The sequence below is a fragment of the Lissotriton helveticus genome, chromosome 3_1, assembly GCF_964261635.1.
Source record: "Lissotriton helveticus chromosome 3_1, aLisHel1.1, whole genome shotgun sequence".
Classification (NCBI taxonomy): Eukaryota; Metazoa; Chordata; class Amphibia; order Caudata; family Salamandridae; genus Lissotriton; species Lissotriton helveticus.
In genome coordinates this window covers 1,769,584,970-1,769,609,595 of record NC_136061.1, presented here as the reverse complement: position 1 = coordinate 1,769,609,595, position 24,626 = coordinate 1,769,584,970, and the positions used below count along the sequence as shown (strand labels likewise).

Below are 24,626 nucleotides of genomic sequence, written 5' to 3'. Positions count from 1 at the left end.
TCTCCCTGCAGGGGATGGACTTCACTGTGGAACATCGCCCTGGCAACGACCACGCCAACGCTGACGGCCTGTCCCGCTTCTTCCGCCTCGACGAGGAGAATCCCCAAGAAGATGGGTGACTCTCCCCGCCTTCAGCTGGAGGGGACGTGTGTTGGACCCGGCCTCGTGGCGTGGTCCTACCCCTCCCGCATGGCGGACCCTGGGCGACATCGGCCCGCCCTCGACCCGCTGTCGCCCCGCCGGACACGACCCGCAACGAACTCTCGACGAGAGCCGCCCTTGGCAAACCCTGGCTCTCCCCCTCTGGAACCCGGCTCGCCCCAACTCTGCAGGTCCGGTCACCACCCCGGGCCACCCTCTCAGGGCCGACTCCATCTTGGGCCCATCACGTCCCGAGCACGTGGCCTCGGCCCGACCCCAGCCGCGGCCCCAGCCAAGCCCCAACATCGTGGCACCAAGATCAACCCAGGTGGTAAAGTGGCCACTTGACAGATCCCGGAGGAGATGAGTTTCGATGGCCCTCCAGCCGTCCCCGGACGCCTGGTATCGATCGCCCTCCGGCCTCCCTGGGCGCTGGCTCCACCCCCCTGCTGGGTGTCTGGACACCTTCATCCCGGTCCCTCTGACCCCCAGGCGCGAGGGTCCGGACATCAAAGGACTCCAGTCCTATATCTGGGCCAGCCCTGGATCAGGAGTTCAGTTGTATCTGGGAGTCGAAGCCCTGCTGACCTCGTCGCGGCTGATCCTGATAAGAACTCTGGAACCTGGAACCTCTGAGCCCTGCTGACGCTGTCGCGGCTCTACCAAGCTGAACCATCCGCCGAGCCCTGCTGACGCTGTCGCGGCTCTACCAAGCTGAACCATCCGCCGAGCCCTGCTGACGCTGTCGCGGCTCTACCAAGCTGAACCACCCGCCGAGCCCTGCTGACGCTGTCGCGGCTCTAACAAGCTGAACCATCCGCCGAGCCCTGCTGACGCTGTCGCGGCTCTACCAAGCTGAACCATCCGCCGAGCCCTGCTGACGCTGTCGCGGCTCTACCAAGCTGAACCATCTTCGGAGCCCTGCTGACGCTGTCGCGGCTCTACCAAGCTGAACCATCTTCGGAGCCCTGCTGACGCTGTCGCGGCTCCCGGCACCCCCCAGCTCGAGGATTGAGAGCTGTGCGCAGGGTTTCCTAGTACCAGTTGGTACCAAGACTATCCCGCTACCCCCTTCCCCGGACATTGAGACTTTGTTGGGATCCCACGATCCCCCTGTACCTATTGCTGCGGAATCTTGCCTTTATTCTTTATATAAAGACTCTTAAACCTACTCTTGTGTGGTGTCTCTCTGTGGTGGTGTGATTGCTTGGCTGTTACGATAGTAGGAGAGGAGCCTCGCCAAGGAGGCCTCTCGACGGCGCTCGGCCAATTCCATACGGAAAGGTGGGTTTCGGGGCAGCAGTCAGACATCTTCTGTCTCCCCTGGAATCGCCTTTCTAACAGAAATGAAATATAAAACGATAATAACAATTTTTCCCTTTCTTGCTGAGTCTTAGGGGCGGGCCTGGGGCATAACAGGCACTGAGGGTAGTGGTAGGTGCACTCCCTTCACTGTGCATGACGGTTTGGCCGGCTGTCTCAGGCCGTCCAAACCGTCATACGCAGTGAAAGCTCTCTCCAACCTAGCAACACAGCGGGGTTGGATAGGGCAGGCACAGACTCCCAGTCAGTCTTGGAGCACAAATCGAGGGCGCTCAGGAAAATCCTGAAGCTGCTGTCATGCATGAGAGCAGCTTCAGGATTGGCAACAGGGCATTCTGGGAGCTGTGCCGCCTGGAGAGGAGGACCAGAAGAGCGCCACGTGGCCGGCTGCAGGTAAGTTTTTTTGTTTTTTTGTATTGTTCACACCTGCGACCCCTATGCCTCTTCTGACCCCTATCCTGCTCGACCTGCCGCTTGTCCAGTACAGCGACCGCTACTGGCTGCTGCACCCAATGGACGGCTAAGAGTAAGATATGTGTCTCAGAGCAGGACCGTGTATCATATGTGCATTACGAGTGCAGGGTGTGAAGATGTTCACCAGAGGGCTTGTAGTGGAAAGGCTTTGGGCAGCAGATTGCCACTGGATCACCATCTTTTCCAAAGCTCCTCTACACCCAGTTCCTAGACGCCACCTATCAATCAGTTATGCTGCCTCATGCTCAGACGATGCCAGAAAGAGTGTTTCATCTTAAAATAATTATTCAAAACATGGATGACTAGAATCTCTCATTTTTTGCCCGAGATGATGGTCCAGGGGCCAACTGTGTCAAATAATGTAGCTCTCTCACAGCTCAGAGAAGAAGACACATTTTGGAACAGCACTAAACAGGGCACATCTCTGAACCGTAAGGTACTGCTGTTCAATATTTCTCAGACAGGTAATATCCAGTATCAGATTTCTCAAATTAAACAAATCACCAATGTGGGATAAAACTTAAACTCCTTCAGTTCATCTTGCACTGCCACACATGATGTATTCTCTTTGCCATGGCATGATTCTCTTGTGTGGGGGTGACTCTCTGTAGGCACTAGCATCAGGGGGAAAGATGCAAATGCAGGGTGGAGAGGTACTTGGTGATGAAAGGTGGAGCACACGAGGGAGACAGCTGGAAAATACTGCACTCTCATTGAGTCCCTAACCAAAATGAAAAGAAGTTCCCTAACAGTGAGCAGAGAGGTGAAAGGATAAACACCAGTCAGTCAGAGAGATGGTAAAGAGACTACGCTGAACTGGAGGGCCAAACACAAGATAAATGAGCTAGGAAAAGGAAAGACATTGAATATGAAGAAAGCAAATTTGAGTGACAATAAAGCCAACCACTAATATGCATTAGGTGGGCTGTATTTCCCTGTATCTTTTCAGTGTGTGAATAATAGGTATTTTGCAACCATTCACGTTTTTGCTGTTTGGTAGGCAAGAGCTAAAAAAAATGGCAGCTTTGTTATTTTTTTGTTCATAACAATTTTTATTAAGTTTCCATGGCACATGGTGGGCGGAGCCCAAAGCATACATTATAGATACAATTCGGATTAGAAAGTACCAATTATTTTTAAACATCAAACTAGCCTGCAAAACAGCCGGCCCGACAACTGTATCTTGACACAGGCTACCACATAATTCACTAAACGCAGTATATCTAGATCTATATATACTGACGACAAAGCTACTCATCTTGGGCATCTTAACAGTTAGATAGATGTAAGGGCCAAATTTATAGAAGGTCAGTTGATGGCATGGGAGGTAGATCTATGCCCCGGTATGTCGCCCAGCAGACCAAATCTTCCTATCTTTCTGTGGGCAGCCCATGCCTGAATGACCGCGATCTCCCATTTTTGGCAGGGAAGTCCCTTTCCACGTTGGGCAATGTTTAGCAAGCGTGAGGCCGACAAACTATAAATGTTGTTTGTAGCAGTTCCCGCCAATCCCTTCGGTGCTATGGAGAAAGAACAGTTTAGGGTCAAACAGGAGGCTCCAGGACAAGACCCGGCCCAGTCAGATTACATTTTACTGAAGAAATAGTCACTAGCACATCGGTTTAAATGGTTCTCAAACTAATCGTTTAGTAAAACAGATATTACTCTGTCTTTTGCGTGCTGCTCAGTGTCATAGGGCTGCCTTTTCCTAGGTTGTCTAAATTGAAGAATGTAGGTGCAAGACTCGCTGTCTAGACCTGACTGAGAGCACAGCTGTGATGAATATTATTTCAACAACATATGCAAATTGTTACAAACAAATTAAACTTTTTAGATAGAAAGAAACACAAGTATAAGTAATCATTTGTTTCTCAATGGAGTTATTATTCTGGTCCTCATTGATAATTGTTATTCCACATATTACACATTTAGGTTGTGTTGCATCAAGTCATTACTTCATGACTTTTACAATAAATCAATTGATTGTTTCTGTCAATACATGCGATGCAACATAACTTTCGTTAACATATAAACATAATTGCCGGCGATTGGTGATTGTTGGCTCAATGCATTTCGGGACGTCCTGTCCCTTCCTCAGGGGCCACTGTAAGTGAAGCAATAATGAAAACATTTCAATGCAAATACATTCACTGTAATGCCAATAATCAACGTGTAAATAATTATTCGGTGATACTATACATAGCCATAAATGTTCAGGTAGGTACTAGTTCCTGGAAATGGCCCCCTAGCCATATTGGTTATCCAAGCGGTTCTGCGTTTGTAGGAAAAATACTGACACTAGTCAAGGTCAAAGGCCGAAGAGGCAGAGGCAGCCGGTGTACATTATAACTCATCGTCCTGGGTCTGGGCAGCTTCATTATTTTGTAGGTGCACATGCATCATGATATCTCCAAAGCAACACTTGTGTGTGCATGTATGTATAACCCACGCTGTGAAGACCAGTTCGGTCCTCATAGTGTGGGCAAACTCTGCGAGAACCTGACAAACTCTATCTTTGTGTGGACTGGTGCGTTAGGAGGACCGGTCCCAGTAGTGTGTTTAGGTACTTTTGAGTGAGTATATCAAAAAAAAAATAATGCAGTTATATTTGCCTCGTCCGTTTTATAACCTACCCTACTATCAATGCTTGGGTGGAGTTAGAATAGTAAATTCACACTTTATTACAGTCAATGGCCGGTTCTCATAATAATAGTGGGTGGGGGGGATGATAAATTCAACTCATTCGCAGTGTCTTCTTAATGAGAACATAGCCTGTGGTTTCCTCGATTTTCTCAGGATGAAGTCTCAATCCTCCTTCAGCTTATCATCATCCTTTTTGTCATCAAGCAGCTTACTTAAGACAGAGCTTCCACCAATGATGCCATTCAAGTACGAAACACAAGCTTTTGCACCTAACAAAACAAAAGTTACAAAATCAGAATAAGTGTATACACATACATAAGTGACACCAAGAAGCGTATTGGGAGACAATAAATAATAATGTGTTTTCATATTTACTTCAGATAACATCTCTGCCATTTCTGATCTCTGTGCACAAAATGTCTTACAGTCACCAAATGTGATGGTGCTCAATTCACCAACCTGGAAGGGATGGGAGACAGCACTGGAGTTACAAGGATTCAAAGTTTGTTACCCGCAACTCTCAGCTTAGGCATGTTGGAAGCTTTTGTGGAAGGAGGCCACAAATGTACGAGGCCCTTATTGGTTTCTATTCAAGTAGCAACTCGCAACCCATAATTATGGGGAAAGGTATGGTCACGAAAGGGCTAATAGTATTTGATGTCACCAAGGAGATTTGTAGCCTTAGCTGCATTAGGAAGGAAGCAGTTAGGTCTGTCTTTAAGTATGCAAATAGATGTTGTCACATGAGTAAGGGTCCCTATTTAATAGGTGGACTAGGGCAAAGAGCCAATGACCAGCACAGGCCATCTCATGCCATTCATGTTATGCTTTGTTCCCTACAAGGGATGCTCCCACTGTGCTAGTACTTTATGACTTAGTTTCACTGTTTGTTTCAATGCTATTTTAATTTAATAGCATATGTGTAGCACACATCTGCCATTCTATTGTGGTCAGATATAGCAATGGAGGGGCTACATGTATTGACCTGAAATGGACCCTTCTTTATCTTTAGCTGGCATTGCAAAGAGCCCTAGCTGCCCTCCACTTGAGACGGTTTTCTAGCTTATACAAGCAGTGAGCATTCATCTGGAGTGGCATTTGGCTCCATTTCATCTGATTCCGCATTGGTAAGAAAGTTTAATGCCCAATGAATGGCTTCGTTATGAATGGCTTCATTTTCCACAATGCTGTTGCCGCAAAAGACAGCCAGGTGTAAGGCAAAGGTCTCAGAGCAGGATCCTAAAGATGTCCTTCATGGGTGGAATACTGGGTTCACGTGTATCGTATGTGCATTACAAGTGCGGGATCTGAAGATGATCCCCAGAGGGCTTGCAGTGGAAAGGCTTGGGGCAGCAGATTACCACTGGATCTTCCATCCTGAACTTCCATCTTTTTCGAAGCCATCTATGCCCAGTTCCTAGACTTCAACTGTCAATCAGTTCTGCTGCCTCACGCTCATGCTAACCTAATGCCAGAAAGAGTGTGTTGTCTTAGAATAGATCATCAAAACAGGGATGACCAGAATATCTCATCTTCTGCGCAAGATGATGGTCCAGGGGGCAATTGTGTCAAACAATGTGGCCCTTGCACAGCTCAGAGTCGAAGACTCATTGAGGCACAGCAGTAAGCAGGGCACACCTCTGAAACATAAGTCAATAGTTCCCAGACAGGTAACATCCAGTAGCAGATTTCTCAAATCAAACAAATAACCAATGTGAGACAAAACTCGGACACCTTGAGTTCATCTTGCACTGCCACACATGAAGTATTCTCTTGGCAATGACATGATTGTCGTGTTTGGGGTGTGACTCTCGGTAAGCACTAGTGTCGGGTAAAGATGCAAACGCAGGTTGGAGGGGTACTTGTTGATGGAAGGTGGAGCACACGAGGGAGACAGCTGGAAAATACTGCACTCTCATTTAGTACTTAACCAAAAAGAAAAAAAGTTCCCTAAAAGTGAGCAGAGAGGTGGAAGGATAGACACCAGTCAGTGAGAGAGATGGTAAAGAGACTACGCTGAACTGGAGGGCAAACACAAGATAAATGAGCTGGGAAAAGGAAAGACAGTGAATTAGCCTTAAGGCCCCCCAGCTGTGGAATTCGCTTCCGTTGGCTCTACGCAGTACCCCCAATCTGCTTCAATTTAGGAAAAATCTGAAGACCTGGCTTTTTAATCTTTCTGTTTAGTGGGTGTTTTCTTCTTTGAGTTAGCTTTTACTTGTTATGTTGTTCTACACTTGAGCTGCCTGTGGAAAGCGCCGGGACACTCTGTTAGAGTAGCCGAGCGCTATATAAGCACAATTTAACATAACATAACATAACATAACATAAGAAGGCAAATATGAGTGACAATAAAGCCAACCAAAAATAAGCAATAGGTGGACTGGATTCCCCTGTAAGTTCTCAGTTGCCAAAAATAGGTATTTTGCAGCCATACAGATTGTGCTGTTTGGTAGGCTTGACCTAAACAAATGTCAGCTTCATTATTTAGTAGGTGCACATGCGTCATGGAATCTCCAAAGTAACACAGCCTTTGTAGCCACGTCATTCCACTTTTTTTGGCTTCGTTTTTTTCGTTTTACTTTGGCCCTGCTGCATAGTATCTTGCTACTGATGCATATTAATGTCAAACGTAAGACCTATTGGTTTTGCAAAGCTCTTTTAGTACTGACACAGCATCAGTGTTGCTGGCAGCATCAAAGCTCATCAGCCGAGCTGTAGGTTCCTGGTTCTGGGCATGATGGCTGTGCATTGGCGGTCCCATCTGTATGTCCCAGTTCAGGAACAGCATACTAGGCTGCCTTGCAGGGTCAAGGCAGAACTACCAAGGTTCTGGTCCTTTGTAACTAGGGACTCTCACCTCAGTGCGGGGTGTTTATGTTAACTTAACTAACACCACACTGGAATTGGCAGTTAAAAAACGCAATCTTGCCAAATACCATGATTTGGTACACGGACTCCCTAAAATAGTTTTGTGCTTCTTTGCAGGGGGGCATTATTTTCCCCTAGCTCTCATCCTTATAGAGCCTATAAAGGGAGATCTCCCTTCAAGTACTCATCACAAACTTTCTAAGAAAGCTTCCTTTACGTGAAATGGTTTTGTCCACTGTATAGCAGGGCCAGACAGGGGAACCAAAAGCAGTGCTGACCGAAATGCTCTGCCCACTCCCTTCCTTTTCTTACTTTGTTTCTCTCTTGCCGTCCATCCACTCTGTCTCATTCTCTCCTCTCTTTCCAATCTCTTTACTTCCACCTCTCTCTCTTTCTTTCTCCTTGAAGCCCCCATGTGCCTACTGGAATTAACCTCGGGGGTTGGGGAAAGTGAGAGGCTCTGGGAGAGAGAATATTTGTGCCTATGTTAGTGCGTGTGCGTGTGTCTTTCAAATCAATCAGCATGTATGTGACACAGATGATCCCCTCCTTAACCACTCAGTATGTGACAGGTTTAAGGAATCTTTCTCAGTCTGGACTCGATTTGTGAGAGGTTTACGGAATCTTTCTGCACACACTCAGAATGTGAGAGGTCCAGGGATGCTTTCTCTGTACTTGGTCTGTGACAGATCCAGGAATTCTTTCTACAGACACTCAGACAGGTCATGGAATCTTTTTCCAGACACTTTTTATGTGAGACGTTCAGGAACTTCCTCCATAAATTGCCTGTATATGTGTTCAAGTAATCTTTCTCTAAAATTCGTACGAGAGAGGCTCAGGGAATATTTCTCTAGGCACTCAGTATGCGAGAGTTCTAGGAAATGTTTTTCCAGGCACTTTTTGTGTGAAAGGCTTAGGAACTCAGTATACAAGAGATTCAGGGAATCTTTCTCTGGACTTGGTATGCAAGTGTCCACGTAATCTTTCTCTAGCCAGTTAGTATGCAAATATTTCAGGAAAGTTTTTTGTGACTCAGTATATAAAAGGTCGAAAATGTCTTTCAGTGTACCTTGGGTGTGAGAAGTCTAGGGAATCTTTCTCCAGTCACTCAGTGATGGAAGCAGGGAATCTTCCTCTGGAGTCAGTAAATGAGGATATATCCTCTCGGTTGGTTTGCAGGAGATCAAGGGAGATTTTTCTCCAGGAGCTCAGTATTTGAAAGGATGAGGGAACCCATCTCTGTACTTGGAAAGTGAGGGATTCAGTGAATATTCCGCTGCACTCATGTAGTATCCTGTGTGTCCCCATTCCCTGTATGTCTGAGATGGTGTCTGGAATGCTGCAAATGAATGATATAATAAAATGCTGGTGTGGAGTGGGTTAGGAAATAGACACAGAAGGAGGGAGCATGGATGCCTGACGTGACCTACCTGTTGTTGCTGGAGAATAAGGGTCAAACATGAAATAATGAAGATAACTCCTTGTGACTCCTGGCAATTGAATGAAGGCCCTGCTCTCCAACTAAACGATTTTGGCTATGAACTATTATATGAACCTGCCTAGAGATGCAGAGGGACTCTGGTGGAAGTTGGTTGTTGGCCCTGACAGAGAAGGATGTCTCTGTCTAGTGATGGGGAGAGGCCCTGGGACCAGGGAAAGATAGTTTGGGGAGGCCAACCCTCCAAATCAACAGTGGAGTCAGCCGGGCTGTCGGGCAGGAGGAGCCCAGTGAGGAGGGTGGGCAAGCTCCAGGTGGAGTGGACAAGAAGACAGCTGACTCACATGAAAACTGCGGTGACGACTCTCAATGAACAGTCCACATCATCAATCAATCAGTATTTGTAGAGCACGCTAATCACCCCGAGGGGTATCCCGGGTCCCTAATATGAGACGGTAAGAAGCAGCACCAAGTCTGTGTCACAGTGAGTTGTTAACAGAAGTATTGCTTACTTACAAGGGCTCCCAGTTTTCCTTTTTTACAGATTTTTACAGATAAATATAGACAGAAAACAATGTGTTTCATGTCTGTATTTATTTTTAAAAGCGGAAAAATGTGGGAAATTGTGATTCTTTTTGGCGACTCTCCATGCTGTTTTTCGTAATTTCCAGGACAACAGCTGAGAAGATAGACAGCATGGGAAGTTAGAAACAAGTGGAGATTTCCCTAAATGGAGGCATATGTTAACATATATTTATATTAATAATGCTGATAATTACCTGTAGGTGTAGTGTTTTGCTACATTTGGCTGTTTAATTTGCTAAAATGTGACAGGCAGCAAAGTATGAGTGTATGTGCATCTGTTAAATAAATGTGGAAATATACCATTTTAAAACTCCATATATTCACAAAACACAAAATAAATATGGATAAATACCAATAAGATGGACAAAAAATTAATATGGATAAATACTGACGGAAATGTTAAAAAAATAAATACCCTACTTACAACACATAGTTAAAGGCGCTGAGCGCAGGGGGATCTTTGTGGCCAGTGCGCAATCATCTGGTGTCCCGAGTAAGGGTCAAATAAGCTCCTGAGCAAGGGGGCTGGGTCTCCCAATTCATGTCAGTCAGTGCGTGAAAGGGAAAATTGGCGCGTGCCAACACAAACTGCACTTTTGAAGGTAGTGAGGAAATGCCATCAGAGATAGTGAGAACTTGGCACCATGTGCAATATCAGCTGGTAGCAGCCTTTGTAATTGTGTCCCGAGTAGAGGGAGTAATAAGAAGAAGAGTGCTTCAGCAAGGTCATGGACATGGATGAGGGACTTCCAAAAACAAAAGGGAGAAATGTGGAACAATTACTTTCAACATGGATGTGAATGAAAAGAACGTCGTGCAATTATGCATGCGTGCGTCAAGCTCAGTGTGGGCTCTGAGTATGGAGGATCCCAGCACTATTGTTTTATTATACTATGTTATGCTTGTAATATGCTGGTAGGCTTCTTTTTGTGTTTAGTACAGTTTGATGAAAGTAACTTCAATATTAGAAACACTGATCTAAAAAGTCTTTCGTGAGGTTTAAGAATATTTATCAAGTTAACATGTGTACAAGACCTTTTATGATAAAGGGAGAAGGATGATTTTTAATGTCATGTTTTTTGTTGACAGTCTTGCTACCTTTGCAGTTTAATTGGTAATTACAGTATCTGGTGAGATGTACATACATGGTGTGAAGTTGTACATCATGGGTTACAAGTGGAGTCTGGGTAGAAAACTGTGGAAATTGTATGTATTTCCCAAATGTGTGTTGTGGAATCACGTCCTGGTAGTGTGGAATCTAGTACGCAAAGCAGGGAAGCAGAGTACCTTGCCTGAAGGAGTGTTGTATGGTGCTACCAACACACGGGGTTTGGTGTGCAGCTGGGGGAAGAGTAGCACCTCGGTTGCTGATCTTGTCAAATTGGGGAAGAGCAGTACCCCGTAGCATGAGGATGCATGAGAGAGTACCCACTGTTGTGCAAATGTGTGGCAGAGTAGTACCCTGTCAAGAAAAGTTGCATTGAGGAATAAATACCATGTGGTGTGAGAAATGGGCAACAGGACCACTGTGTTGCAAGACTAAATGCAAGGAAGCCAAGTACCCAGAGTCTTGTGGCCTGAAGCTACAATTTGTGCTTAAGCGAGTTCTTGGACCAGTCGTAACTGTGCATGATTGGAAAGTTTTGACTGGTGTGTGGGACTCCAGGCAGAGTACAGCAGTGTGAGGTATAGTGCGTCTTTGTTTTCTATTCCGCTTGTTTCATCGATATTTGGTCTGGACAAGTCACTATGTTGCGCAAATTGATATTCATAAACATTTATAAATGGCAACGAATGCCCTTGGGCATCTTGGCGCGGATGTCTGTAAGAAACAGTATTGTGATGAAATGAAATTGAAGGAAACTAGAGAGGGGAGGAAAAGAGCCAGGATTTAAGATTTTTCCTAATAAAAAAAAGAAGATCATCCTGCACTAAAAGGTTAACTAGATACAAAACGTACCTCTCTTGCTCACTCTCTAGGTCACTTCTTTGCTTCACTGAAGCACCTGGATTCTTTCCACATAATTGGGAGGATTTAGCAGGGGTGTGGTGCTGCAGGCAGGGTACATTGGTGATTGCCTTGTTTGTCTATGCGACTGCAGGTACTGGAGCCTACCAGGTGTTAAGATGTTGTGTTTCCAGACGTTTCAGCCAGCACATACTGGACGCTGTCCCACTGGATCTGGAAGACGTTACGTTTAATGTTTGGACGGCTTCTGGAGTACGTCATGCTGAGTGCAGATTTTGGTGACTTCTTCCATGTGGCTAATTGGTCATGCTGGTTTGGTTAGCTGGTGTGTGGTTGTTGGGAGTGTTGAAGTGCTAGGCTGCACTTTTGTGTGTGAGAGAGAGTGTGATGGATTGTACTGTCCTTGTGGGCATGTGCGCATTGCTTGTGGAAGATGAAGAAGGTGTGTGAGTTGGCTTGTTGTCACTTGGTCATTGTTTCATTGGTTTGACAACTTTTCCATGTGTAAGCAAAGAGAATGGTGTTGTGACGTGGTATGTTTGTTTTGTCCTGTGCGTAAGGAAAAGGGATGTTGTAGTGACATTCTGTGTCTGGATTGCATGGAGAGAGTGGGCCTGTTGTAGAGTGTGGAATGGGAATGCTGTGAGAATGTGAGGATGCCTGGAATCTTGGTGTCCATGTGCAAGTTGAAGCCTGGGAGTTGATGACAGCTGGAGGGAGAATGGAGCCCTAATAAGACCTACTTGCTGTGACTGTAACCTCAGGACCTAACATGGAATAAAGTACTTATCTCCTAGCTAAATGACTTCTGACCTTGCCCTCCTAACTACAAAAACTCAGTATGCGCAAGGTTCTTAGACCCCTCTCTGGGCCCTAATCATGAGAAATCCATGAAATCTTTCTCCGGACTCAGTGTGTGAGAGGTCTCTGGAATCTTTCTATGAACCCAGTATTCAAATGGCCCAGAGAATAAAGATTCTCATTTTACGCGGACTCCAGGGAATCTTTCTTCACACACTCCGCATGTAACGGGACAATGAAACCCTTCTCTGGACTCAGTGCGTGAAAGATTCATAGAATTCTTCTCTGTACATGAGAGATCCAGGATATCTTTCTCTGGACCCAGTGTTTGAAAGGCCCACTGAATCTTTACATGGAATCATTACGACAGCGTTGGGGATTCTTTCTCCGGCTACTCAGTGTGTGACTAGTCCATGGAATCTTCCTCAGGACTCTGTACAAGAGAGGTCGAGGGAGTCTTTCTTCCGCCACCAATGGGAGTGATCTAGGGAGTATTTCCAAGGAATCTTTCTTTCGAAACACAGAGCGAGAAAAGGACGAAGATTTGTGCCTTTGGTGCTGTCAGTTAGGTTAGGTTTCAGTTAGGTAAATTATGGGTATGAGAAGGTCACTTGGACAGTATGCACAGTTGTAGCTGGGAACACTCGAAATGCATGCACTTACAGTTTACAATCGATAACCATCATTACGCATTAATCAGACGGATTTGTAAAACCAAAATAAAATTAGGAATCAAGAAGTGTGGACTTTATCGGTTATTGCCCTGAAGAAGTTCACATTGAATGAAACACAGTGGCTGCAAGCAAATTGTCTGAATATGACTGAAACAATAAAGGTTGATTTTTAAAAACATACTTGGACGTATGAACATTGCCTGTTAAGAATTGGACTAGGCAACGAATGTGCTGAGCATCATTATATTATATATGCACAAACTAGGCAGAAAGAAATGTTCTAGAGCGTCTGAAAGGGGAACGTGATGGAGAATCACATGAATCATTCTGCAATGGGATTTGTTGGCATTCCCTACTTATCCATGAAAGGCCCATGGCAGTAAAATCCTTTACATTGTCTGCAATAAATATAGGATAAATACATTTGGGGCAAGGGAGTTACATAACAAAAAATCCAACTTCTCATGTCCTTGCTGGGATGGAACTTAGTGACTGTACACCCCAGTAAATACATATAACAGCGCATACTAATTATATCTTTGCTTTGTTTGTTACATTGTAAGGCGTTCCTAGCTTGAGAACGCTCCTAGTTCAGCCCAAACTCCAATTCATTTATCAGTTCAAGTGCTATCGTATTTAGAGTTTCTAAAAGATTTAGGCCTCCTGAGTGCAATATTGCATGATAAAACTACCAATAATCAAGAATGGCACAGCGGCTATTTGTGAGTATTGTAACATAGCTGTGTCAGTGCAAATAGAACAATGTGGCAGTTGTAATAAAATCTAACAAAATCATAAACGACTCAACAATTCAAACCAATTTTTACAGACTGAACACTATATGAGGCCACCCTCGTGAAAGACGCCAAATGTTTTTTAGACCCTCCCCATGTTATATGAGCAAAGAGAATTTTTAAAGGAAATACATTTGTAATGAAAATTCTGTTTGATAAGTTGCAATGAAATTTTCAAAATACAATGTGTGCCACGGCAATTCACCAATTCAGATTTAAGGTTGTTGAGATGTTTCTAAACTATAAATACCTTACATTATTTCTTTAGGAATTGTCTTGGATTTCTTATAATAGTCACAGTTTAGATAAGTCAAAGATTTGAATGGATGACAGATAAGAAACAACAAACGATCATGATAAACCCCTTCCTCTTCTTGCCCTCTTTTAACATCAACGTCCCCAGTTAGCAAGGCTTCTTACTTGGATTCGTATTCAGAACGCCCCCGAGTAATCGTTTTTATTTCGCCATAATCTTGCATAGACTTCAAGTATTGGGCAACCTGCAGCTAAAGCAATTTCCTTTTTGTGTACGTTTACACAAATTGTCTAATTTTCTCTTGTGGAAGGCTTTACTGGTGGATAAAATGTCTTGTGGCAACTGTGACTCTCGATGTGTGCCACCGCTCCAGCCAATCGTGGGGCCAGTGGCATAGCAAGGTCAGGTGGTACCCGGTGCGGAAAATTTCTTGTCACCCCCCACCCACATTGAAATTATTAAAATAAGGAAAAAAAAGATAGTTACACATATTGTTGCCTTTTTGTCACCCCCCTCAGTGGCGTTTTGTCACCCCCTCAGTGTTGACACCCGGGGCAACCTGCACCCACTGCACCCCCCCCTTCCTAAGCCACTGTGTTGGGCTAAATGTTTGTCTGCCTGGTTGACATGAAAGGCCCACCCCTTAATCTGGATGGCAGACATCTGACAACCCAGCCACTAAAGGCTGGTCTGCCATAAACATTGCCCTACATAACCAAATCGAACAATAGTGATAACATACTTCGTAGTCCATGAAATCCTATCTTGTTGGGTCCTATGTACAACCAAGACCGTATGTAGCCTAATTAAAATAGGCCAACTGCCCTGGCACAAAGCAAGTCACCCACAGCTTGGAGTTTAGTAGAGGTTAGTCATGTGGAGTCTCCAATGCAGTTCTACAGCAATTCTCCCCCCTCTCCCAACTGCAAATGTAATTTTTCTTACAAATGTTCCACTCCTAAATAATCAACACCATTTGAAATCTGATTTCTCCAAGGTTTCCCCTACAACCTGTCATAGACATGATCAAATGTCTTTAAAATAAATGGACGTCTTCAAAATAAGGTGCCGTCCTGGAGGGGCAGTCTCTGTTGATGAGGCTGCTGATTCTTCTTTCTACTTACCCAAGCTCTGCAAGATAGCCACAGCACCACATGCGGGAACGCCACCTCTGCAATGGAGGGCCGAAAGCTTCATCAAGTACGCGGCCAGAGACTTGGCAGCAATGCCTGAGCTAGTGAACCCCACTGCCTTCAAAGCAACGGGGACCGCATACGCAGCTGCCCCTGAAGAAAGAAATACAAAACAGGTGACATCTTTGCAGACTTTGGGTTAATACAACAGACTGAAAGTAAACGTGCTCTTCCAACAAGCATTGACAGATCTAATCAATTTGGATTTTGTATACTGAAATATATTCCTTAAAGTTTAGAAATAATAAGCACCCCCAAAGCCAGCAGCAGTGCAAGCTCACCCAAAACCAGTGGAACAGAGGCAGCAGCAGAGCAAATTTCCAAAACAAAGCCTTGGCACAGTCTCTGTAGTATCTCTGGGAGATTAAATCCCACCCAGCCAAGGAAATGGAAAGTTACTTGCAGGCCTCTTAGTGATTGGGAAGCACAAAGTTTGTAGTTACTGCAGCCTCGCCCTTGCCCTTAGTTAGGACCCACCTCTACAGAAGGAGATTGTTAGAAAGGCGGTCCCTGGGGAGGCAGAAGATGTCTGACTGACCACCCCGAGGCCCACCTCTCCTTAGGGAATTGGCCGAGCGCCATCGAGAGGCCTCCTGGGTGAGGGTCCTCTCCTAGAATCGTCACAGTAGAGTAATCACGCCACTACAAAGGGACACCACACGAGACAGTACTTCTTAGAATCTGTATCAACACTAACGCTTGGTTCTTTCGGCAATATGTACAAACGGATCGAGAGATCCTTAGAGTCTTGGTAACTGGGGGAAAGGGGTAGCGGGACAGTCTTAATACCAGTCTGACACAGGGATACCCTACGCTCAGCTCTCAATCCTCGAGCTGGGGGCGGGGGGGCTCCGCGAGGTTTGGGCCGCGGCAGCGCCAGCAGGCTCCGAAGATGGTTCCAGCGGGGTTGGGCCGCGGCAGCGCCAGCAGGCTCCGAAGATGGTCTCAGCGAGGTTGGGCCGCGGCAGCGCCAGCAGGCTCCGAAGATGGTTTCAGCGAGGTTGGGCCGCGGCAGCGCCAGCAGGCTCCGAAGATGGTTTCAGCGAGGTTGGGCCGCGGCAGCGCCAGCAGGACTCCAAAGATGGTTTCAGCGAGGTTGGGCCGCGGCAGCGCCAGCAGGACTCCAGAGGTTCAGGGTTCAAAGTAGCGAGTTCTTCTCGGGGTCAGCTGCGGCAGCGTCAGCAGGACTCTCAACTCCAGGATACAACTCCTGACCCATCCCAGAGCTGCCCCAGATATAGGTCTGGAGTCCTTTGATGTCCGGACCCTCGCGCCATGGAGTCAGAGGGGCCGGGATGAGAGTGTCCAGACCCCCAGCAGGAAGGTGGAGCCAGCCCCCAGGGAGGCCGGAGGGCGATCGAAACCAGGCGTCCGGGGACGGCTGCAGGCCCATCGAAACTCCCCTCCTCCTGGATCCGTCAAGTGGCCGCTTTGCCACCTGGTTGGATCTTGGTGCCTCGATGTCGGGGCTTCGCTGGGGCTGTGGCCGAGGTCGGGCAGAGGCCACGTGGTCCGGACGTGGAGGGTCCAAGATGGAGTCGGGGCCTGAAATGGTGGGCCGGAGTTGGGGTCGGATCCGCGGAGTGGGGCGAGCAGGGGTCGCCGGGCTCCCGAGGGGGAGAGCCGGGGGTCGCCAGGGGTGGCGGCTCTCGTGAAGGTTGGAGAGGATAGCTTCAGGACGGGGGATAGGGGTCGATGCTGTCCAGGGCCCGCTATGCGGGAGAAGGGGGACCACGCCACGAGGCTGGGTCCAGCAGAGATTATCTAAAGAACAAAAGAAAGACGAGCACCTAGAAGGCATGTCTAAAGAGGAGTAGAGGCAATCCAGAACTGCTTGCATTTCTCATTTCAAAATTTTTTTTTTCTTTTTTTTAAATTATAGATAAATGTAGGTTGTCTATTCTTTTAAGATCTTTTTTAATTTTATCAATGAGGGGGGTGTAGTTCAGATAATTAATTTTATCCACCTCAGTAGAGAGGCATACTCCTAAGTATGTAGCCTCTTTAACTTTAAGAGGACTTTCATATTGAATATTTTTAGTAGCCAACACCATAGTTTTATCCCTATTTAGAGAATATCCTGAGTAAGTGCCAAAGGCCTGGGTAACTAATTCAATTTACCGAATTGCATCGGCAGGATTGGTGGTTATAACGGCAACATCATCAGCGTATGCCATGACTTTGGTGGAATATGAGCCTACTTTAACTGGTTGGATTGAGGGTGTCAAAAAGAGTTTCTGAATGAGGGGATCTATGTATAAGGCAAATAAAATTGGGGAGCATGGGCACCCCTGCCTTGTACCTCTTTGTACCTCAATAAACTCTGACTCAGCGCTGCATATAGAGATTTTTGCCGTAGGGTTGATATATATGGCTTTAATGGCTTTAATGAAGTTGTTTCCAAAATTCTTTCGTTCTAAGATGTTCCATAGAAACTGCCATGATACTCGATCGAAAGCCTTTTCGGCATCGAGGAGAATCATCTCCATCTCGCCCCCCGTGGTGCCCATGATATCAAAAAGGGTAATGGCTCTCCGGGTATGATCTGTAGTGCCCTTTCCGGGAATAATGCCGTGTTGCCAAGGGGATACGAGATGTTTGATGACCCTACTCAACCGATTAGCTAGTATTTTGGCATACAACTTTGAGTCAGAGTTTATCAAGGATATCGGTCTATATGATGAGGGGAGATGAGATGGTTTTCCTTTTTTGTGGAAAATTACTATATTCGTTTGTTTCCAGGAGTCCGGTGGAGCTGAGTGGTACTGTACTCCGAGAAACAAATCTAATAAAAAGGGTATTATTTGACTACCTAGGATTTTTATATAAATCTAGGAGAATTTTGTCGGGGCCTGCCGCTTTACCATTGGCAAGTTCGGATAAGGCGATCTCTACCTCCGTAAACGTGATTTCTCTGTCCAGATTTGCTTTGACCCTATCATCAATCCTAGCACTTAAGTCTTGATCTGGGAGCCAGCTGTTCAAAAATGTTGTAATATCCGCATCAGAGTATGAAACATCACTGTGATAAAGTTTCTGATAGTATTTTTGGAATATATTTACAATATCCTGCGTGGATGTGTATTCCTTGCCCTCAAATTCAATCATCTTTATGCTACTATATGATTGTTTTTGGCGTGTTCGTAATGCTAGTTGCCTGCCAACATTTTCCCCTGATTCATATAGCTTGGTTTTATTTGCTTGATAGGTTTCGGCAGCTTTCTGGATTAAAGAATTATTAATTTCATTCTTTAGAATCAGTATTTTTTTAAAGGTTTCTGAAGTTGAGTCACCCTGACCTATCAGGGTGGCATGATGGGTCTCAAGATCAGAAAGTTCTTGCATGAGCTGTGCATTAATATTATCCTCATTCTTCCTTTTATTAGCTACAAATGAGATAGTTTCTCCCCTTATTGCGGCTTTAAAACAGTCCCAGACCATTATTCTTGACGCACTAAACCGATTACAATCGAAAAAGCCTTGAGCCCATCTTTTCATGTGTATTATATATTCCTGATTGACCAAAAGTCTTCTGTCAAAGGTCCATTTGGTCTTTGGTTTTACCAATTTGGCAGTGTCAAAGATGAAGGTAAATGCATTATGGTCCGAAATCGTTTTGGGGGACTTAATTATATCAATAATAGCCAGACACTCTAAAGATGACATAACGTAGTCGATTCGAACATATTTATTGTGGGGATGAGAAAAATATGTGTGACCATCAGTATTTTTACCTGACAAATCCCACATATCAAGTAAGTTATGACTTTCCATCAGCTGCCTTAGTGCGTTAAATACCTTTGGTTTGCGCCCTTTATAACTTACGGACAAGCGGTTATCGACGAGTACTCCTACATCGAGATTAAAATCACCACAAAAAATTAGTGGACCTGTCCAGGAGGCCAATTCGATTTCTAGCTCTTGAAAGATAGTAGGATCATCAATGTTTGAACCATATATTGCACATATCGTAAGACCGAATTTTAGTTGAGCTATGGCCCATCTACCATTTTTATCAGCCAATCTACGAGTCGGGAGACCCATTATAGGTTTAGCTAAAATAGCTACTCCTCTGGTTTTAGATGATTGGGTTGTGGCTACCATGAGGTTATACCCCGGTAATTTAAGTAGTTCTCTGTCAGCAGCTTCGGTGTGTGTTTCTTGCAGGCAGAGTATGTCTACAGGGTTCTGACGTGTTAGCTGAAATAGCTGAGCCCTTTTACTTCTATCATTAAGGCCTGCCACATTCCATGTACATAGACTCACTCTCCCCATTTAACATGATACAAGCACAACCCGGTTTTAATATATTGATCACGTGAGTAACAGCTAACTTTATATTTTATACTGGTTCTTTGCTTTCTGCCATATTGGTACCAATCCACATAAAATCTTTGCATATGTTTTACCTTTCGAAAGAATTTGCACATTTTTTTGCATTCCCCCCCTCCCCCTCCTCCCCTTTCCTTGCCCTTCCCCTCCCCAAACCCCCCTCCCACAATCCACCCAATGAGGCATTTAGACTCTAACAAGAGTCTGTTGTGATGGAGAGACACCCCTACCCAGTGCCACACATATAAATCTTATATCTTCTAATAACCCTTAATTGGGCTAAGAAAAAAAAGAGGTGCAAAAGAGGTGCAGAAAAAGAAAAGAACAAATATAAAAAGAGAGTGGAACCTTATATAGGACCTTATAAAGAATATTAAAGACCCTATCAGGAAAGATCAGTACAGATCGAGCGCCAGCTATCTCTGAGTCCGAGAGGCCAGATAGCCCCAGAACCGGTTAGGAAATATCTAGAATTATCAAATATGTAATGCCATTAAGGATATTTTTACAACTATTTCCCGAATCAAGTAGACTTCTAGGTCCTTGACTTGTATGTCGGTTGGATTTAATTCCACCAAGTTTGAGCGATAAGGCCCAGTGTCATAAAGAAGTGATTAGATGTGGCTTTAGTTCAGACTGTCTAGGAAGTCCTTTGCTTTAATTTCCGAGGTGAAAAACTTGGCTTGGCCCTTATAGATGACTTTAAGTGTGGCTGGATTATTCAGATAAACCTGAGTCTTTTTCTCCAGAAAAGGCTTAATCAGTTGACGGAGCCGCCACCTCCGCTCCACCGTAGTGTGGCAGAAATCGGGCCTTACAAAGTATGAAATTTCACCTCTAGATCGATGGGCATCTGGTCTTGCTTTCTCAGCAATAGCTTGACGGAGAAGGAAGTTTCCAAAATATACTAAGATTGCCCTTGGATATTTGCCCTGCGAAATTGAGGCCCTTAATGTAAACGGTGTTCTGTGAACGCGTTGGACCTCTAGCTCCCAGTTCCAGGTGGACAATTCGGGGAATGTATCCTTGAATAGCTGGATCACAAATGCGCGTACATTGTCACCCTCAATATTTTCCGGAATACCTAGTATTCTGAGGTTATTGCGTCGCATACGGTTTTCCATTTCCTCCAGTTTCCTCCTAATGTCCTTAAGTTCTGCATCATGAACGTCTACTTGCTCTTTTACAACAGTGGCTTCAGCTTCATTTATTACTATGCGATCCTCCATATCGATCAATCTTGCATTAGAGGCGGCAACTGATTTGGAAAGTTTACGCACTACACCTTGAACTTTGTGTAATGCTTGTTGAGCCCTACGCCCGTCCTTTGAAGTCTGTTCTCTATGGGAAGCTATCGCTTGAAGCACCGTGTCCATAACAGATGTTAAAGTGGCATTTTGCTGTTCAAGAAAGGGTGTACCATCGATATGGGCTCTGGAGGAGGGATCCTGCGAGCTAGAAGCTATTGCTGGAGAATAGTCCCAAAGCGGACCATCAGCGCCGTGATGGCTTTTTTTCTTTCTTAACACTGTGTGCCTCCTATCTCTGGATTCGCCCATGGCAGCATCGGGGTCACTTTCCCGTGAACTCAGATTAGAGCCCGTATGAAGATCAGAGTCAGAATAGGAATAGGAGTCTGAGTCTATGTCTAGATCTTGAGACAATATGGGATCCTCGGCCCCTTCAGAGATGGTGAAAAACTCGGATGGTTCCTTGTCTGTGTCCGATGCTATGCCCATCCCCCCTTTAAGATCACATGGAGGGACTGCTAGAACCTGCTCACTGCTTAGATGCTGCCAAGAGTTGGCATCTTCGTTAATTAGACTAGGAGAGACAGTCTCAGGAGGCAGAATATTCGTCTGGGGGTGCACTGGAGTTAGTACTGTAGTGTTGAGGTTCAGAGAAGATATGGCATTATGGAGGGTGGATGTGACCTGTGCTAGGTGCGATACAAGTGCAGGCCTACCTTCCTTCTGGATCTGTTCCAGACCTCCCTGCGCTGGTCCCAGCCCATCTGCTGATGCTACTTGCGTTGTTGGCCTTGCAGGTTTTGTTTCTGTACCAGGCACCCCTGGCATGTCCGTTGATCCCCCATTCGCCTGGATGTGTGCAGTAGCCTGTGACTGCGCGGTTGGGTCAGCTTCTGCAGCTTCTGTAGAGACAACTGCTCCGGAGGCCGAGGCTGATTCTGCAGGAAGAGCAGGAAGAGTAGACAGCAAATCCGCACTGGTGAGAGCCGCGGGAGCTGCTGCAATCATCGTCCCGCTTGTTGCGTGGTGAGCGGAGGGGGAGGGAGCAGTCGCTGCTGGAGCGGAGCCGGCAGGCGTTTTCCGCAGTAGATCCACCACCGAGGGACCCGGGCCCGGTGTGGTAGGAGTTTTTGTCAACTTAGAATGTTTTTGATGTATCTGCACATGTGAAACATCGGGCCGGTGACTTAATCTGTCACGGACCCTCCAGCACCAGCGCGTCTCGCTGCCAGTTTAAGGTCGCGAAGGGCTTGTTTAGCCGCTCGAGTTTTGGAGGCGGCTGCGACCGCTGCTGCATTTTTCGGGGCCATCTGCTCAGTGAGGCAAGCAGAGTCCGTGGGTTGCTTCTGTGCTTTGCTACCTCCGTCCTGAACACGGGAAAGGTCCTTACTTATTTGGCGCCGCGAAAAGAGTCTCAGCACCGCAAAACCGAGAACTGAGGCCACCAGATGAAGATATGAGCGAGACCGCCCTGTTAAGGAAGGTGGATCAGCTAATCCTGCCGGGTAGGTTCCATGCATTATTTATTTCCTCTCCCCCGCATGTGAAGAAATCTTCGTATTTTTCTTAGTGTTCACCAGAATAGGTCCCATTCTCTGCCAAAACACCTCCTAGCCCATAAATTAAGGCACTGGTCAGAGGGCATCTCACAGCGGTCTAGAGAGCCGCCGCCATCTTGCCACACAGCGGCAAGAATATGATGTGCATTTCTCATTTCAGGTGTATCGCCAGATAATAGAGGCAAAGAAATATGCTTCAGTAGTTGATGAAGTAAATGTATTGAAGAATACTCCGCAGATGTGCAACACTCATCATTATTACCCAGTTCAATCACTCCAACTCTCATCACTCATCCCAATATTCTGGACAAAAAACTACGACTGTAACCGAAGCCTTTACAAACCAACCTTCTCCGCTACACATACGTACAAGAAGCTTGAACACAGAAAAATAATTGTAAAATGCTATTCAAGGACATACAAAGACAACATTTTAATTGATCCGATTTGTTCACTCACTTAAACAATGTATGCCTTGACTGCCCTTTTGCCAAATATGACATAAATATACACGTGATTAAAAGATGCAACCGGCCGATCATGGCCTTGCACCCATGGTAAGGCACATCTGTTGTGGAAACAAAGCACAAATTTTGAAGTGAGTACTCTTGCTATGTTAGTGCAACCTCTGTGCAAACATTGGAGAGAATGTCTTTCAAAGGATTGTGCAGACTCCTGTCGAGTCAAGGAGGCAAAATGTAACACAGACATACTTAAATTCTTCATCCTCTGATATGATTATAGATGCCTCTACTGTGAATTGTCCACGTCGTACAAGTCCTCTGTGACTTTGGTCAGTTGATTGTTTTTCCAGCCCGATTTCATCAATCCCTAATATATCTTGAGAGATTTTTAAAATAGCCCAATCCTTCCTCCCCCCGAAAGCCTGCAGATTATACCCTTAACTGAGCTCTGTGAAAACCTGAGAAAATTAGAAAATATACACTGAATTTAGAGATTATAATGACAGCATATCTGGTCCTGGTCTAACACCATCCATCAGTTCTCCCGATTTTGAAGCTATCTCTCTGAATGATACAGCTTGGGCAATATTGAGCTGCCGACCGGACTTCCTGTACCCCTAATATTTTAGCAAAGGCTGTGCACATATTAAATACAGTTCTTAACAACCAGTTTAATCTATTTGTGTGCCAAACAATGGTTTCAAAGTCTTGCAAACCTGCACAGGTGGCTCCTCGATTCTTTTTCTTTTTTTAACATCCTACAGCTGATCATAAAGTTTTTGTCCAATTTTAGCTCAATTTCTTTACTACTGGCTTTCTGTAAGATGCTTGAGCAAATAATTAATGGACAGATCATTCAATACCTAGAAGCCAACAATCTTCATAGTACGTACTCAGGCATCAGATCGTGCTGCATCACAGAGTCTGCTCTCCTCGAGAGGAACGGAATTTAATAAGTTGAGTCTGGACCAGGGACATGCAGTTGCAGTGGTGCCGTAAGATATTTCAGCAGTTTTTTAAACCATGTCTCCTCCTATTCTTTTTGACTGATTGGCTAAGAGCAGAATTTGCAGTTCTGCCCTGATCTGGCTTAAGTCTTTTCTATCGGACAATCAACAGACTGTTTAGCATCCACTGTTCTCTTCTTCCATCAAGCTTTTGAGACACTGTGCCCCACAGGGATCTGCCATGAGGCCAACCCTGTTCAATGTCTACTTGGCTCCCTTGGCTGACATCATCCAGCCTTTCAGGTTAAAGATGTTGTCATATGTTGATGACACCCAGGTCATGTTTTGTTCCAGGTCAACAGTGGCCTCCTGGACACTTTCAAGTCCTACCTTGAGCAAGTAAACAAATGAATGAAGAACAATTATTTAAAGCTCAACTCGGATAAAACCAAAGTACTGTTCTTCAAGAGTTCGCCATCGATTTGGTCCAGTGCTTTGTGGCTGTCAGAACTAGGGCTACCTCAACCCCTTGGATGTGGTGAGAAATGTAGGATTCAAATTTGCGAAGGTTCTCGGTTTTCACCCTCAGGTGAGGGCTATGGCCAATTCCTGTTTTGCTCCGTTCAAAAGTGAAGAAGATTCTAAAAAAGTTCCTGAGCACTCCAGAAAGACTGTTCATGCCATAACCACTTTGCAACTGGATTATGCAAATATTTAATGTCTCGGTCTTTCAGACTATTTGCTCTGTCGCCTACAGGCTCTGCAGAACGCAGCTACCAGATTGCTTTTCTGTCTTTCTACATTGGAACCCACCACTCATCAACTGAGGAACATGCACTGGCTCCCAAAGCACCAAAGTATTTTGTTTAAGTGTTTTTGCTGACGTGAGGAGCCTATCACAATAGAGGTCTT

The 24,626-nt window shown here is 45.4% G+C and overlaps 1 protein-coding gene across 1 annotated transcript in view; it reads right to left on the bottom strand.

Annotated features, from left to right (window-relative positions):
- Nucleotides 1–2,962: 2,962 nt before the first annotated feature.
- Nucleotides 2,963–24,626, bottom strand: part of LOC144823778 (uncharacterized) — a 164,188-nt gene continuing 142,524 nt past the window's right edge. Inside the window, exons 5-6 of the mRNA XM_078682605.1 lie at nt 15,094–15,255; nt 2,963–4,850 (exon numbers count right to left, since the gene is read on the bottom strand). Of these exons, the coding sequence (XP_078538731.1) occupies nt 4,744–4,850; nt 15,094–15,255 (269 nt within the window). The 3' untranslated portion in view covers nt 2,963–4,743. The remainder of the gene's footprint in view (nt 4,851–15,093; nt 15,256–24,626) is intronic.